This window comes from Solea solea, chromosome 17 (genome assembly GCF_958295425.1).
Source record: "Solea solea chromosome 17, fSolSol10.1, whole genome shotgun sequence".
Lineage (NCBI taxonomy): Eukaryota > Metazoa > Chordata > Actinopteri > Pleuronectiformes > Soleidae > Solea > Solea solea.
Genome location: NC_081150.1, coordinates 11,385,825 through 11,402,229, shown reverse-complemented (window position 1 = coordinate 11,402,229; position 16,405 = coordinate 11,385,825). Strand labels below are relative to the sequence as shown.

The window sequence follows — 16,405 nt, the reverse complement described above, 5'->3', positions numbered from 1 at the left end:
TGCAGCGAGTTGTTGTAAATGGATTCACCACTCAGGAATGTGTTGTTGCAAGAGACAAGTGTGAAGCAAATGTGATTCAGTTGTAACAAACACCACACGGCTGTTAATCAGCGGTGTGTAGCTTCTTGGCCTCTTTCATTCAAGACTTATTTAGTTGTGTCTTTTTTCTCGCGCTCACTCAGGCTTGTCACACACATGCACACATGCACACACGCACACACATGCTCCTAACCTCCTTGCAGTGCATACTTATGTCAGGTGTGCTCTGTTTTTCCAGTCGGGGTAAAGAGGAATCTGGGCCGGGGTCCAAGCTGACTATCAACAGCACATTTTCAGAGCTCAGGACAAGAAGCAACACATCCATTCTGTCTTCACTCCTCCTCCTTCTCCCTTTCTACTCCTCCCTCCTTTTCTCCTCTCCTGATCACTGGAGCATTGACATGCCATAGTTTGGTCTCCTTACTCTCCTATTTGTGTTTTCTTTCAACCTACTTTCTTTTTTAATCCATCTTGCATCTTGCTCTTTTGTTTCACTGGTTCCATACACTTTCATTTCTATTTTTCCTCAAACATTTTGTTGCCCTGTTTGTCAGTGATTTATATTATGGGGAAGTTGTTGTTGTTCCTTGTACCTGCTTAGGGTATGTGGAGCCTTGTTTTTTTGTTTTTTTTATGCAGTTCCTGTCTAACAAGGTTGTCTAAAGTGGTCACCACCCTTTAAATGACACAGCTTTTAATGACTCAGTGAATTCCCGTGGGCAGTTAAAAGAAATCATTTGGAGGCAGCTGATTAATGCATTCAGTTTGAAGCTCATATTTTTAGGTTTGCCCGCCAGTGGTGTCCATATTATATTATGCTGTTGTGCTGAGATGTTTTCACATTGTTCCCCAGAGTGTGTGTGTGTTTGTGTGTCCTTGTTTTTATTAGGCTGTGTGGACAAATTTAGGTTCAAACCCATCATTGTGAAGTTGTCACACCTTTAAAGGTGTTGACTTGGAGATACTTAGAGATAGGTATGTGATGGGACTAGGGAATGCATAATATCTCGCTGATGTCCTCAGAACTATAGAAAGACAAGTGTGTTTGTGTGTGTGTGTCGGTTTGTCTTCCTTGTGTTTGCTGCCCCGATGTTGCAGTAAGTAATTAACAGTTTTATGAGTCCCTCATTGGCAACATGAATTCAGATGTTCTGTTTTGTGGCAGCAGCAGACACAAGATCATGTCTATGGCACATGTGCCACCACCACATGTTGTGATCTTACACAGCAACACACTCCACACTACAATGTCTAGCACTGTGCTGCTGGTGGGCAGGGAGTGTGGGGGGGGGGGCGAGATAAAAAGGAAAAGGAAAGCCCTCCCACACAAGCAGATATGAGACTTAGAAGCTCCATTAGCTCCTCAAAGCCAGCTGCCGGGTTCAGATGGATGTCTGCTCTCTGCTGTTTGAAGTCCATTCAGCCATAGCCTTACATCTCTGCCTCTGTCTTCCAGCTTTGCCCGACACTGGGCCTCAAGGGGCTGCAGACAGTGCAGCTGCCATAACTACAGGATAAAGCTGTCTGCTTCTGCAAACGTAGCAGTACCACCACTCACTGCCGCTATCAGTGGTTATTCTGCTCCACTCGTATGTTTTTGTTTCTGCATGTTTATGGGAGGTAGGCAGAATGATGAAAAATGGTGTGGGAGGGTCTGATAGGGGAAACTGTAAAACCACGCAAAGTTGTATTTCAGGAGTTCATACTCATGGACTAATACTTTTTTTTTTGTTTCTCCTGACAGCACCCGCTCTTCCTCCTCCACCTCATCATCCTTCTCCTCCTCCTCTGGCATCTTTGGGAATGGGCCACCACCTTGCCTGGGTGCATCTCTCCACCCGGTGGTGTGGCTGGCGTCGCGCAAGAGTGAGGGGGGCAGTGGCCAGGTCATAGAGCCTGCCCGCCCCTCTCTCCGGTTGCTTGCTCCCAAGTTGACTTTTAACCTTTGACTCGGCTGCGACTCGGCCGCGACCTTCGGCAAGCCATGCCCTTCCGGCTGAAGCTGCGGCGTACGCGGCGCTACAATGTCCTGAGCAAGAACTACTTTGTGACAAGGATTCGTCTGCTGGACAACAATGTGATTGAATGCACTCTGTCAGTGGAGAGTACGGGACAGGAATGTCTGGAGGCGGTGGCCCAAAGGCTCGAGCTGCGGGAGGTATGTTTATTATGTTACGATGGTACATGGTATTATTAGGCAATGTGTCATAAGCTTTTTGGACACATCTGTCAGCAACTTTCTCTCTGTACAGTGTACAATACATTTGTCTTTAGCTGGATTTGTTTGTTTGTTTTTCAGTTATCATATGTTGGGCATTTCCGAGATGTTTTTTATTATTTATTTTATTTATTAAGGTGGTTGGGGAATCGTAGGCTGATATGAAGACTTTACTGGAATTTATAGCAGAGATGGTAAAGCTGATGACGTTATTAAAAGGCAAACAAAAAAGTCAGTTACTTTGAAAAGAAATGTGGATTTATATGGATTTAAAGAGTGATACAAATCTTTTGGCTTATGTTTGTACACTAATCAGTCAAATACTGTAAAAACATAAGTCTTGTTGCATTTGGACATTTTATTTTAACAATATTAAATATCTTTAAATGCTGAGTCAGATGTTTGTGTATGTTACCATGAATCCTTGTCAGCAGCATTCATGGTAGAGCAAGCATGCATCAGTATACCAACACCCAGTGTTGACTTGACACTTGTAAGTGTAAGTGTAAGTGTGTGTGTGAGATCACTACGTGTCTACCCCCTCACCCTGTGTGTGTCTCCCTGTCCTCTCGTGTCTCTCTCCTGCAGGGTCCTTGTCTGTCACTAACGATGCGTGGCTACCTTTGTCGTCTTTTCACTCCCAGAAGAAAGAGATGCATGCTCATCCCCCTGTCCCACTTCAACCCTTCCTGTCCTCTCTCTCTCTCTCTCTGTCTGTCTTCTCTCATACTCTTCTTCTGTTGATGGTGTTTAATCATTTTACACTGACTCACTTTGGATATGTGATTATCCAAATCCAAGTCTCTCATCATTGCTCTCACCTTTGTCCTTTGCTCTTTGTCAGTCATTATCTTTACATGACATTAGAAAAAAACTAATGATTGTGTTAGTCGGACTGAAATTGTACTATTCAAATCACTCAAAGTCTAACACATCCACATTATGCGAATTGGGAGTCGAGCTACTACTGCATTTACCAGCATCCTTTGGAGACAGAAAAGTAAGAAAACTGTTTTTTTTTTTTAAGTTAATGAATGATTGGAAGACATCTAGCCACATGCTACGCTGTGACTGCCTAATACTAACAAGCTTAGTAGAGCTGAGATGAGATGGACACACTTCATTCAATAAATCAATTTCCCACTCATGCTTGTTTACTGGGACAAAGACAGTTGTCCAACCGAACGTTGAGCTTGTTGAGCTCGTCTGGACTGTGCGTAGAAACAGACTAATTGACAGGCGTCTGTAGCGTTGTATCAGGCTTTAACTATTCGTTTGTGGTGTTGTTTTCATGGCTGTGGAGTGATAGATACTTTGTTCACACATCAGGAAGAATATGTGTGCTTCCTGAAGACTTTGATGAATATGTGTGTGTGTGTGTGCCCACTGATCTGCTCACGGAATAAGAGGGAGGGACAGCAGTGTTGTTCTGTGTACTCGCATAGTGTTGTGGTATTTGCCAGGTGTCAGTGATGTTATAAATAAGGTGATGTGACGTCTCTGCTCCAGCCGCTGTCTGTCCTGTGCATACAGTATGTGTGTGTGTGTGTGTGTCCTTCCGAATGAGTTGTTTTCATCTTAACTACTTAACCGGAGACCCTGAGTGTGTGTCTGCATACGTTTGCAGCTGCATATTGCAGCTTTTACGACTTTTATCGCAGTAGAGTCAAACCGCACGGGAAAAAAACCAGGTGTTCTTACTTCTTGTTACACACACAGACTTGTACGGCATTCTTAGCGAGGACATTCATAGACATAATGCATTCCCTAGCCCCTTACCTGAGCCCTAACCATCGTTTAACTTTCACATAGACCCAGGTGTATTACAAACATTAAAACCAAGTCTTAAACCTTAAAAAAAGATCTGAGAACCAGCCAAAACATCCTCACAAGGTCACATGTGCATATATAAGCCACTGAATTCAACAAATGGAGGAAGATCACAGTTACATCTGACTAATGTCATTGACTTACACAATTGTCACACAATTGACTTTCCATCTCACACACTGCACATACATCTAAGATAAGTCGTACGGGGCTCCTGCTTTTTGATTTTTGTTTTGATTTGGTTGAAATATTTCAAAATTAATGTCACAGGAAATGATCACAGCATGCTGATACCTGCCCCAGATCTGTGTTTACAGGCTTCTGCGCTGGCTTCAAGAACATTAGCTGATAAGAAACATGAGGACATCCCAAAAACACTATAATTTTAGTCATAGTTGGGGTAATGGCTGTTGCTTGCAGTCTGAATGTGTTACAGCTTGTCTGAGTTCCAACAAATACAGCATGTTTTACATGAAACATTTCCTAAGAAGTTCATACATTTGAACAGCTTGATCATTTTACAGCTCACTTTGTTTTTGCGCTGAGCTCAAATTTTCAAGTAGCACGTCTTTACCGAGAGGAAATGACTTTTGTTTTCATTTTGTTATAAACAGATAGGATCATTACCTATTTCTTCTCTCTAGGGATTATTTTATTGCTAATGGCTCTGGGCTAATATTTATGTTTAATAGAGTTACTGACGTCAAATGTTGGACCAGCTGCTATGAATTCCTCTCTGTTTGCTTTACTTGTTTCCAATTACTTTCTGAACTCATCCCTTCAACAATTTCTCTCAGTCCCCATTTCTTATCACAAACCTTTGCCTCCTCCATTTACTGATGTTTTCTTTGGTCTTTATTCTGCTTCTGCTTTTTTCCTACCTGTTGCTCTCTTCATCTCCATTCCTTGACTTTGTACAATACAATGACTCTCTCTCCATGTCTTTTTCCTCTTCCAGACCCATTTCTTTGGGCTGTGGTTCCAAGGAAAGACGCAGGCCCCGGTTCAGCGATGGGTTGAGCTGGAGAAACCCCTCAAGAAGCAGCTCGACAAGTTTGGCAACGAGCCGCTGCTCTTCTTTGGTGTCATGTTCTATGTGCCCAATGTTTCTCGGCTAGAGCAAGAGGCCACAAGGTAATATATCTTCAGAAACCAATGCCAATACAAAACTTCTTTAAATATGTCGTAATGAGTCAAGTTTCCTTATTTTGCTTACTTTGTGCTTCTCTGTGCACAGGGTTTTTCTGCACCTTTCAAATATTTAATAGTCTTAGTACTTTATGTAGCCTCAGCCAATATGTTGCCACCTCAAAGGGAACATTTATTTTCCTTACATTCATAGCCCTTTTCCTGAATATAATATAAAATGTCCTTGCTGTCTGTAGAGGTGAACATTTTCCGTCTATGCTTGAGCAATGAGGTTTTGTATGTTTAAGAAAGACGGTGTCAGATTATATATATGTATATGTATATATATGTGTATATATGTATGTATATGTGTGTATATGTATATGTATATATGTGTGTGTGTGTATATACACACACACATATATATACATATACATATATATACACACATATATACATATATACACACATATATATACACATATATATATATATACATATACATATATATATATATAATCTGACACCGTCTTTCTTAAACATACAAAACCTCATTGCTCAAGCATAGACGGAATTTGACTGCGTTTATGAAGACAGTGGAAAATGTTCACCTCTACAGACAGCAAGGACATTTTATATATATTTTATAAGCGGTGTATATATATATATATTAATATATATATATATATATATATATATATATATATATATATATATATATATATATATATATATATATATATATATATATATATATATATATATATATATATATATATAGGTACATTTACATCATACAGTAAGTAGCTATTATGTCCTGATACTACTGTATATTCAGTGTGTGATGTGTGAATGAGCAGGTTAGCCAGCTGGGAATAGGGCATCCAGGTGTCAGTGTTTAGTGGTCTGCCACTCAGACACACACACACACACACACACACACACACACACACACACACACACACACACACACACAAATGTCCAAACAGACTCACATTCTTGCAGACCTCGCACTGAGCTGGTGAATTTGCGGCTTCTGCTTCACAGGATGGGGGAGAGGTCAACTGCTGGTCAAAGCTGACTTTTGTGTGTTTGTGTGTGTGTAGGAGTGTGTCAACCGTTTACACTGTTGAAAGTATTTTTTAAAGGCGAGATCACTTTTTTTTATTTTACACATAATAATCATGTACCAGGGATTAACCTGATTTACTTGTGGTGTGTGATAGAGAGAGGATCTCAGGAGTGCGTGTGTCTGCAGGTTTGTCATACTGAGGCCAGGATCTGCCCTGGTAAAGAGATGGTATTCCAGGAATCCCCTGCGGGCTTTATCGGTGTGTGTGTGTGTGTGTGTAAGTGTGTGCGTGCATGTATGTAGGGTTATGGGGTTGAAGGGGTTATGATGGGGCCTGGGGGGTAATTTAGTGAACAATACTCGCCTCGTTTTCTCAAGCCCCCACTCTTTCTCACAATCCCAGTACATCGTGTCTCTCCTACTCCTTTTTTATCAAGAGCAGATCTCTTCATCACTCTGGTCCCACATTTTACTTTGTTTCTCCACATCCCCTCATCCTCCTTTTCTTTTCCCCTCCCTCTTTCTCGTCTTATGTTAGTCAGGAATGTTGGCACAGCCGTCCAGCGTAGGAGGCGGACCACACATTCCTCCTAGCAAAAGTGCTGGGGGTAAAGGGGGTGGGGGATGTCTAGTTTACAAAACACACACACACTCACACTCACACACCTCACACACCTCGCACACTCCCCCAAGAATCCTCTCAGAAGCCAGCTGCAGCTCTGGCGGAAAAGTCACTGCATTGTGAGTACATGGTTCCCGAGGCAAACTTCTCTAAAAGCCCTTCCTTTTCTCTCCACATCAATGTGAAAACAACTTTCACAACTTTTTTTTTTTCGATGAAGTGCGCAACATTTTTACCTGTCCCCAGTGAGTTTTCAGTAAAAGTAAATGCAGTTTAGCAGACAGCTCTTTTTTTCTTCACTTATTGACTGGGGTCAGATCCTTTTGAAGCGGACCTACATCATTGTTTTTCTACACACCTGGACTGAAAGGGGTTCAAAGAAAGCATGACGGAGACAAAGAGGAAGAAAAGAGCAGACAGAGAAAATAAAAAGTTTGGCAGCAAGACTTGTCATGCTGTTATTTATGTCATCTAGTTTCAACTGAACCCATATTACGTAATTAAATAAGTTACCAACTGAGACGTAGGTCATTGTTTACATGTATTTTAACTGTATTTATCTTTATTTTTTTAATCATTTTATTATGATATTTCTTAATATATGTTGACTGCATAAGAGATATAGTAATCCTAAACCTTATGTCATTATATAATCAGGAAAATAAATATATATCTAGTAAAACAGATTAGAAGGTTTTTAGAAACAAGTTCAGTCACATTTTAGTGCCAGAAGCCAGATAGATGGTTAAGGCTTTCTGTGAGTAAATGAGATTTACTGAGAAGGTAATGCGAGTTTTATAATGTGGTCAGGTCTTTGAAGTTCAGAGTTTGACTCATGTGTAATCTGATGCTGGATCTCCCTCTTTTCCCGTCCATCCATTCGTCTGTTTCTCTTTCCCTCTCTTCCTCTCTGCATGCAGCTGTGAAATTCACCCAGAGTGGGGGGCAAAAGTCTCTGACCGTGTATCCGTCTGATCACTGGCCACATATTTACACCAATAATCACACTAACATGCAGTTATAATGCAAGAAAGGTGGAGCCTTTTTCTGAAGCCAATGGAATAATGCCCATTTCATCAAATATGTAGATTGTAGATGACTACAAACAAGATCAAAAATCCAAATGCCTGAGGGTGCATTTCAAGTATTTTCCATTTTCTTTTTTCCAAACATTCTTGAAGCTACTTCTGCTCTTCTCTATACCACATTTATTAATCGTGGGGCTACAAATATCAATTTTTTGGGTCAGAAAAACCACAAGAAGTGCCCACCATTGCATCATTGTGGTCATCAGGACTTGCTTAGCTGTTCTAGTTTGACAAAAACCCTTTGCAGACAACAAAAATATTGTTCCTCTTGATGATCTTAGACTGTTAAACACTGCACAAATTTGGAATGGTAGAGAATCTTTAAAATTGCACAGTAGATATTGTCATATTCCACAGCCACATGTCCAACGTAGAGACATTTTTAGCCAGAATTGTTCCACCATTGTAACCATAATAAATCAGAGAATTCGCTTGCTCAGTAGTGGGTATAATTAAACTTTTTTTTATGGCGTGTGGGGAAAACTCTTGTTTGTGTTGAGACAGAATGGGTTCTTGTGTGTGCTGCAGGTCAGCAGAGTTGACTGCTTGGTGATCAATCATCAAACTTACTTTCTACCAATTTCTACTTTATATTTTTTTAATATCTGTAAATCACTCTCTTTAGCTTTAACTTGCGAGGTGTAGTGTGTACTCTTTTTCATTCTGTCTCACTGATATGAAAGACCAGGCAACATTGTCCAGAAAGAGAAAGTGAGGAACCTAAACAGAGAGTTGTTGACCACAGCGAGGCCAGCTGGCCCCAGCAGCCCCCAAGGCCACCGGCACCAACAGCCTTGAAATCCTAGCATTGTTCGACCAATTATCACACACACACACACACACGCACAGACACACACACACACACACACACACACACACACACACACACACACGCACACGCACACGCACACACACACAGACAGACAAACACACTGTACTGTTGTGACCCTTGCTGATTCAACACATTTCAAAGTGAAATCCTCCTGCCTCCCACACAAGCCGTCTGGACCCATCCCCAGGCTGAGGGGGCAGTTGGGGTCATACCACTGCAGAGATGGCAGGGGGAGGGTGTGTGTGTGTGTGTGTTTGTGTGAACACATAGACAGATTCATGCATGCACATATGTTTGAAGGACTGTTGTCCAGGCCGCTTGGACATCTGGCAGCACGTCTTGAGGGAGACTTGAACATGCGTGGGCTTATAAAGAGCTCTTTGTGACTGTGTGGCTGCCTGGAGTGCCAGCAGAGCACTCTGCTATGATGGAAGTTACAAGTTAACTCCAAGTTAGGAAAGCTCTACCTCATGTTTGCTCGCCATGTATGTTCACCTGTTATTACAGCATGACAGCACACGCGTCATTCTGACATACATGCCAGGTGTGTGCTGCTGTAAGGATGTCTTTGTGTTGACTCATGGTCAAAAACATTACAAAAACTAAATGTCATTAGTCTCATTCATTTTATAAAAAAATAAACTAAAGCCCTTAATGTTATTTCTCAATTTATAAATCAATATAGAGTTTTTCATATATCATTTTTAGGGAGTGCAAGTTGACCTAATATAGATTGAACACAGGAACTAAACGGGATATCTAACAAACAGAGGATTTGTTTGCTCACCCCTTCCTTTCACAAGTACATCAGGCAACTATGAAATGATCTCAATCTTTTTCATTTGCATAGTAAGCTTCTGCTTCAAAACGATGGTTTGTTATAAATCAATCTGCTGTTGAAATATGGCAGCATAGCAACCTCTGTTAAAGAAGACCTTGACCTAAAGTTCATATGGAAGGCTTAGACTAAGGCTGCGAAAATCAAACAATATTTATTTTAAAGCAATTGTTCACTCATAGTTTAAATGTTAAATGTTCCTACATGTTACAATTAAATTCCTTAAATTCACCTGTGTTTCCAACCTGTAAGCTCACAGCTGCTCACGACACAGTGACACTGGTTACAACCTTTAGACAATTTCTACTTGTGTTCTGGGGTCACGTGTTTGTTTTAAGGGTCAAAAGCCAAAGTAGTCGGGAGCCACTGCTTTATGAAATGGTTTGCGGCTGTTTGCGTAATTCTGGGTTCTCCCTTGGCCATGGGGCACGCGATGAAACCTATTTTTTCTACCATTTACTGTCACGCTTTCACTTGTTCGTAGTTATTTCAACAGTTCACCGTCTGCCTCTTTCGCAGCTGGCCTCACATATGTTTAAACACCATCATGTTGTTTCCACTGAACCTCAGAATAAGAACCAACCACTGTCAACCTCAACATTTCCCCAGACCCCGTATGGAGAGCGCTGGTAAAACACGGGGAGTTTGTAAAAACAGAGTCCACAATCATCTGAAGGGCTTTGTGTCCCCTGAGACTCCTCCCCTCCAGACCACATCAGGCCCCGCCCCCCTTCTGCAGCTACAGTGGTTGGGGTTGGCTAATTAGAGGGTTGCCACGGGAACGGAATGGCAACTTGGCCAACGGGTGTAATGACAGGGTGAGGGAGGAGGGCGGGGTCAGATTATAGGCCCAAGAGTGCGCTGAGACGAGCTCCAAAAAAGAGAAGAGGGGGAGAAAATATGAAAGAGAAACATGGAAGACGTGAGGAGGTAAAGTAGGGAGGGCACGACACAGTGGACCTGTGAGAGCAAATCATATCACAAAAGGGAGCTTAGTGCACAAAAAGTGAAAAAACTGAGGCATTAACTTGTTGTGTTGTAGAGGATGATGACAAAGCATATATAGTTTAGCTGTTTCCTCAGGGAAGTGTGTGTTTCCTGGCACGGCCTGTCCAATTTTTACTTCCTCCTGAACACTGTGTGTATGTGTGTGTATTAGTGGGAATGGATGGATGTCAGAAAAGGTGTCTCACAGCCCACATTGGAAAGACACGGCCTGTGGTCACCATAGCAACAAACAGGAAACGTCACACAAGCTTTTATGCAGCTGGGCCCAATCACACCGACAGTCCTCTCTTTCCTCCTGTGTGGTCACCCCATTCTTAAAAAGGCAAACATCCATTTGGACCACAGCTAAAAGTGGACAAAAGGAGCTCAGAAACTTAATGAGCATGTTGTATTTCAGCCTCTTGGTTTTGGGACCGACTTTGTACCACATTTCGTGAAGCCTGTGAGTGGGCTCCACATTTTTAACAATGTCATCATATCAGTTTACACTTGGCAAAACCACCTCTGCCCAAAACCGCAGGGCATGAAGTCCCGATCTGAATCACATTCACACCACAGTTACAAAACTTTACTCTTCTCCAGCTGGTGTTGTTCCCATCGAAGATTAAACACAGTCCTTATTAGAACCAGCTCAGTGAAACACGCTTGCTTTTCGCTGTAAATTTATACACCTATTAAATCATTTTGTTTAGCCTCTGCTGGTATACATATGGCATTCTTCTCAAGTCAAAAATGAGTCACGGGTGTTTCAAATAGTGGTGATTCATCCATTCCTCTCTAGGATTCTAGAAAACGGCGTCTCTGGCATTGTTTTTACCAGCTAAAACGGTTGCCAATGCCGTCTTGACGCATTCTTTCTGTTGCACAAGCTAGAAGTGTATTTGTGGTGTCTCAGTAGATGTTTGCAATCATTCAGAGGCTGATGTGCACTGACATGAGCACAACTCCTCTTACTTTCCTTGGCTTAATGTGTTGAACTGGGACCCATCATGATTTCCAGCTTGATTTAATGTAATTGGTATTCAGAGACAGTGTGGCTAGATGGAAAAATAACGTTGACCACCGGCCGATTTTGGAGTGAGTTCCTCAAAGCCTATGAGATTGCCTTTACTGCCACCCACTTAGCCTTACAGTAGAACGGCTGTGGTATGCAATCTGATATGTAAAAGCAAACAGTACTGCATTGCTTTGATATGAGTGCCAACATCAGCATGTTAACATGTCTATAATGGCAATCTGAAAATGCTAATGTCTAACACAAGCCTCTTATTATGCTGACAGCAGATGCTGATGGAGAAATCAATTACATTTTGACAGCAAAGGCATGTGATTAATTCTTCCTGTCTTCCTTCCAGGTACCAGTATTACCTGCAATTGAAGAAAGAGGTGTTGGATGAACGTCTCCACTGCACAGTTGCGCAGGGGATCAGACTAGCAGGCCTAGCAGTACAAGGTAACACACACACACACACACACATTCACACACAAACACACCAGGGACAAACATCTCATGTGGATGACCTAGCAGAGGGAGACAGACAGAACAAGAATGAAAGAGTGAGCACAAACTCACTCTTTCTCAGGTCATCTTGACTTCACTACCTAATATGGCTGCATACCAGTGGGAGAGCCCAGTCCACTTGAGCTCCTATGGTATCAGTCTTAAAACACACACACACACACACACAGCCTCACTCCATCTTCTTGGTCTTGTTCCTGGGTGCTGTCTGTGTCTCTGGGGGAATGTAAACACACAGTTAGCTTATCGTCAGCTCCAAGGTTTGCCTTAGTAGCATCAGGAAGTTTCTTATCTGTCAGGAGGCGAGGATCCTCTGCTGCTCCTCCTTTTGTCAGACAAACAGTGGAACAGTGCTTAGGATGCACTTACAGGCTCTATCTGCAAATCTTGGATTAATGATTGACTTTGTTAAATTACGTGTTAACTTAACAAGATAATCCCGTTAAAACGTTGCTTTTATAATTCTGTACCAGACTGTTATACAAAGAAAAAGTAAACTAACTGTATTTAACATTAACAGTCTTTTATTAAAATGAGTTAGGTAGAGCAAGGCAGTGATGTTTTTGTTCGTTATCGTTTGTAAAATTCTGTGGGAGGGTTATAACTTTATGAATAGAAAATAATTTATAAAGAAAATAGAACTTTCAATAAAGTTTTAATATATAAACCGTTCAGAGCTGTTACATTGTGCACATGAAAAGATGTTTATATTTATACATCGTTTGTTTTTTAGCTGACTTTGGAGACTTCACCCAGTTCATGTCTCAGGACTTCCTCAGGGAGTATGTGCTCTTCCCAGTGGTGAGTTTTTAAACCTTCACTATACGCAGGTGTGTGTGTGTGTGTTGCCTATAGGCAGGCATTATTGCGTCATCTGTGTTCCTCCTCCCTGAGGTTGAACGTAAGCGAGAACTTGGACTGAGATAAAGATCTTTTTCATAGCAGATGTGTTTCCTCAATTAAACACAATTTTACCCTGTTGAACTGTCAGCTATGTGATATAGCGCCCTTTATTACAGCTGAGCTGCAAAACTAGTTTAGACAGTGATTCATTTAATAGCCCTCGTTCTCATTAAGACAAGCTCAATTTTTCCTCACCTGTTGCTGTTCTTTCCTTCTTTTTTCCTGTTCCCCTCCTCCATCTTCGCCTCATTCGCTGCCTCCTCTTTCCCCTCAGAACTGGCCTCATGGTGATGAGGTACTCGAGGAGTGGACCCAGAAAGTTGCTGAGGAACACAAGAGTCACTGGTACTGTCAAGATCATTTTATCCTGCTTATACTTGTGTGCACACATGAAAAAAAAATAGATCCAGAGACAAGGTGACATTTCTTGTGTCTCTCTGTGTCTTTAAGTCGGATGCAGGCTGCTGAAGCAGAGCTGTTATACATTAAGGAGGTGGAAAAGCTGGATGGTTTTGGCCAGGAGAGCTTTGCTGCTAAGGTAGATAAATTACATATCACTTTCTCCAGCCTCCCACATACACATACTCACTTTTTAAAAGGAGCCTCATACTTTGGTGGTGAGAGAACCTTATTTATGAAATCATTCTATTTCCACAGGACAACTACACTAATGATATTTTCATTGGCGTGTCCTTCGTTGGGGTGTTTGTCAAACACAGAAACGGCAGATCCATCATGCTCCACAAGTAAGTCACCCCTCCGTATTTATGTATTCTGGAGTTTTGACCCCATTTATGATATTGTAGCAAAAATGCAAATACAGCAGTGTGAAAGAAAATGTCATGTTAATGTGGGAAAATTCAATCCTTGTGTGTTTTGTGTGTATGTGTGCATGACAGGTGGAAGGACATTGGCACCATAGCACACAACAAGTCAGCCATCACAGTGGAGATAACGAGCAAAGACGACACCATCATTTTTCACATGGTGAGTGTTGTGTCTGAAGGTGGTCCCAGTGCATACACGCGCACACACACACACACACACACACACACACACACACACACACACGCACATGTACAAGGTTTCCAGTGGGAAGTGCAACAACAACAAAAAAACCCACACACATTCCCTGCACAGAGAATTTTGGTCTTCATTTCCTATGAATACAACTTGTGTATTGAAATAAAATAATCAATGTTTTTCTTCCTGTGTTTTTATCTGCAGGAGGATATGGAAATGGCAAAGTACATCGCTCGCCTCTTCACGGCCAGACACAAATTCTACAAACAGAACAAGATTTGTGCCGAGTGAGTCTCGAGGCCACACAGAGAGGCCGACTGAAGGCCTTTAAAACATTTCAATCTGTTGATATATGTGATTTAAAGGTGCAGTGTGCAACAACTAGGAGGGTTTATTGTCGGCATTTTAAGATACTACCCATAAGTGTGTTTGTATAAGTGTATAATCACAATAATAAGTATTTTATATGTATATTAGGCAAGGGCCTTGATTTACAGGCTGTCATCTTTAGCCACCAATTTCTACAGCAGCCTGACTGGACAGACCAGAAGTGGAAGCTTACTACACAAATTCTTTTTTGGTATGCAAAGGCCACCGTAGTTCCCTGACATGCTTGGGAAAGGCGAGCAGAGAAGTCGTCCATTTGTTTCAGTCTGTAGTCTCTCCATTAGCCCAAAACAAATTATTTAACTAAACAAAGTTGACTTTAATTTGTTTAGTTAGTTCTTTAGTGCTTTAGTTTTCTGAATCATCATGGCCAGGTTTGGTTGTGAATCATGGTTTGTGTTCTCCACCTCTTTGCCTTCAGGCCCACTCACTCACCTGCACCAATCAGGAGGAGACCCACTTGGACTCACCGCATCTCACTGGTACGAAAACATTAATTTTCTCTCTTTGACGTTGTTTTATATCGTTGGATTTTGCTCAGTGCTGTGACACGGCCTTATTTATTTATTTTTGTTATTGTCTGTGGCCTGCGTAAATTAGCCCAGAAGCCAAGAGACAGAAGGAGCATTTAAAGAGGGAGAACAGAAATGGCCGTGGTTAGCGATTTGACCCTGCTCTCCCACTCAGAGCAGCTCTTAATTGTGCCACGGAGCTTTGGTTTTAACATGCTGTGCTGGTGTGGTGGGTGTTGCTGGAAAGTCTGCAAGGGTGTTGCTTGGTCTGATTTCCGGTGCGACAATGAAGGCAGTGATTTGCACGTCTTTCTCTCTGCTGGCCAGACAATGGCAAAGCTAAATGTGGCACAATAGCTGTTCAGTCAGTCCACTTGAGTGCTCAGATGTCTGAACCACAGGCACTGGCGTTTGACAGCTCCATGACCCTAGAGTGGCTCTGAGTCGGTCATTATCACCTGTTGTGTGGGTTTGGTTAGACATGAAAAAAAGAGAAAAATGACTTTAGGTTGAAATAGAAGGAAAATTAAATCTATTATATATTAGTATTGTTTTGTTTGAGAAAGTTTCATGTTTAAAAGCTACAGTGCATAACTTTTTTTGTATTTTTTTGTTAACACAAAGAATGTAATTATTTGTATGTTGCATTCTTACCTTTATCTGAGAATGGGCTTTGTCCAGCACTACTATCAGACCTGACTGGTGAAGTGTTTGTGTGTATACACAGGCAGTGCAGGGGCGGATGGGGGCAAGATGCGTTTAGTCTGTCAAACTGCTGAACGACCGGGTATTTTGAACACGAGAATTCACTTTTGAAATGTTTTGTGGGCACTTCTTTGTGTTCTCAGTCATGCTCTAGCCTGTTTTGCAGCTGTTTCACTTTATTTGCTCAATGTTTCTGTTGCCTATATCTTGAAAAAAATGTGAAATAAAATGTGAGTTGTTTTCCTGTGCAACACAAGATCAAAACACTGTATACTGAGGAATACAGAGACAGTGGAGTGGAGGTGATAGGCTGATTCAGCATTGTGTGAACTAATTGGACAACATTTTGAGTGTAATGGATATTTGTTTATATTTAAAAGTTATGCACTGTGGTTTTAAGGTTGTTTAGCGTTGTTTCAGTTTTGCAGATCACAATGACGTGCACAACTTGGATTTTATGGAGAGTAACAGTCGATTACATCCTTCCTAAAAGTATTGCATTTAATTTGTTTCTTCTTTCAGCCTCGTCCTCAGTCCTGTAACTTCCAGTCGATGCATTCCCAGTATGGAGAGCATTATCAGGACACACAGAGCTCCCAAGGTATGTGAGAAACATACACACACACATATACAGAAAAAAATAATAAAACAGCAAACACATTTTTAGAGTAAGCTTCAGCC

General features: G+C 41.6%; 1 protein-coding gene across 2 annotated transcripts in view; it reads left to right on the top strand.

Annotated features, from left to right (window-relative positions):
- LOC131443493 (tyrosine-protein phosphatase non-receptor type 14-like) overlaps positions 1 to 16,405 on the top strand; it is a 36,435-nt gene that overhangs the window by 10,433 nt on the left and 9,597 nt on the right. For both annotated transcript variants that reach the window (XM_058613171.1, XM_058613172.1), the window contains exons 2-12: positions 1,784 to 2,197; positions 5,046 to 5,221; positions 12,031 to 12,128; positions 12,928 to 12,995; positions 13,372 to 13,442; positions 13,548 to 13,635; positions 13,755 to 13,843; positions 13,997 to 14,084; positions 14,325 to 14,407; positions 14,929 to 14,989; positions 16,247 to 16,325. In XM_058613171.1, the coding sequence (XP_058469154.1) occupies positions 2,024 to 2,197; positions 5,046 to 5,221; positions 12,031 to 12,128; positions 12,928 to 12,995; positions 13,372 to 13,442; positions 13,548 to 13,635; positions 13,755 to 13,843; positions 13,997 to 14,084; positions 14,325 to 14,407; positions 14,929 to 14,989; positions 16,247 to 16,325 (1,075 nt within the window). In that variant the 5' untranslated portion in view covers positions 1,784 to 2,023. The remainder of the gene's footprint in view (positions 1 to 1,783; positions 2,198 to 5,045; positions 5,222 to 12,030; positions 12,129 to 12,927; positions 12,996 to 13,371; positions 13,443 to 13,547; positions 13,636 to 13,754; positions 13,844 to 13,996; positions 14,085 to 14,324; positions 14,408 to 14,928; positions 14,990 to 16,246; positions 16,326 to 16,405) is intronic.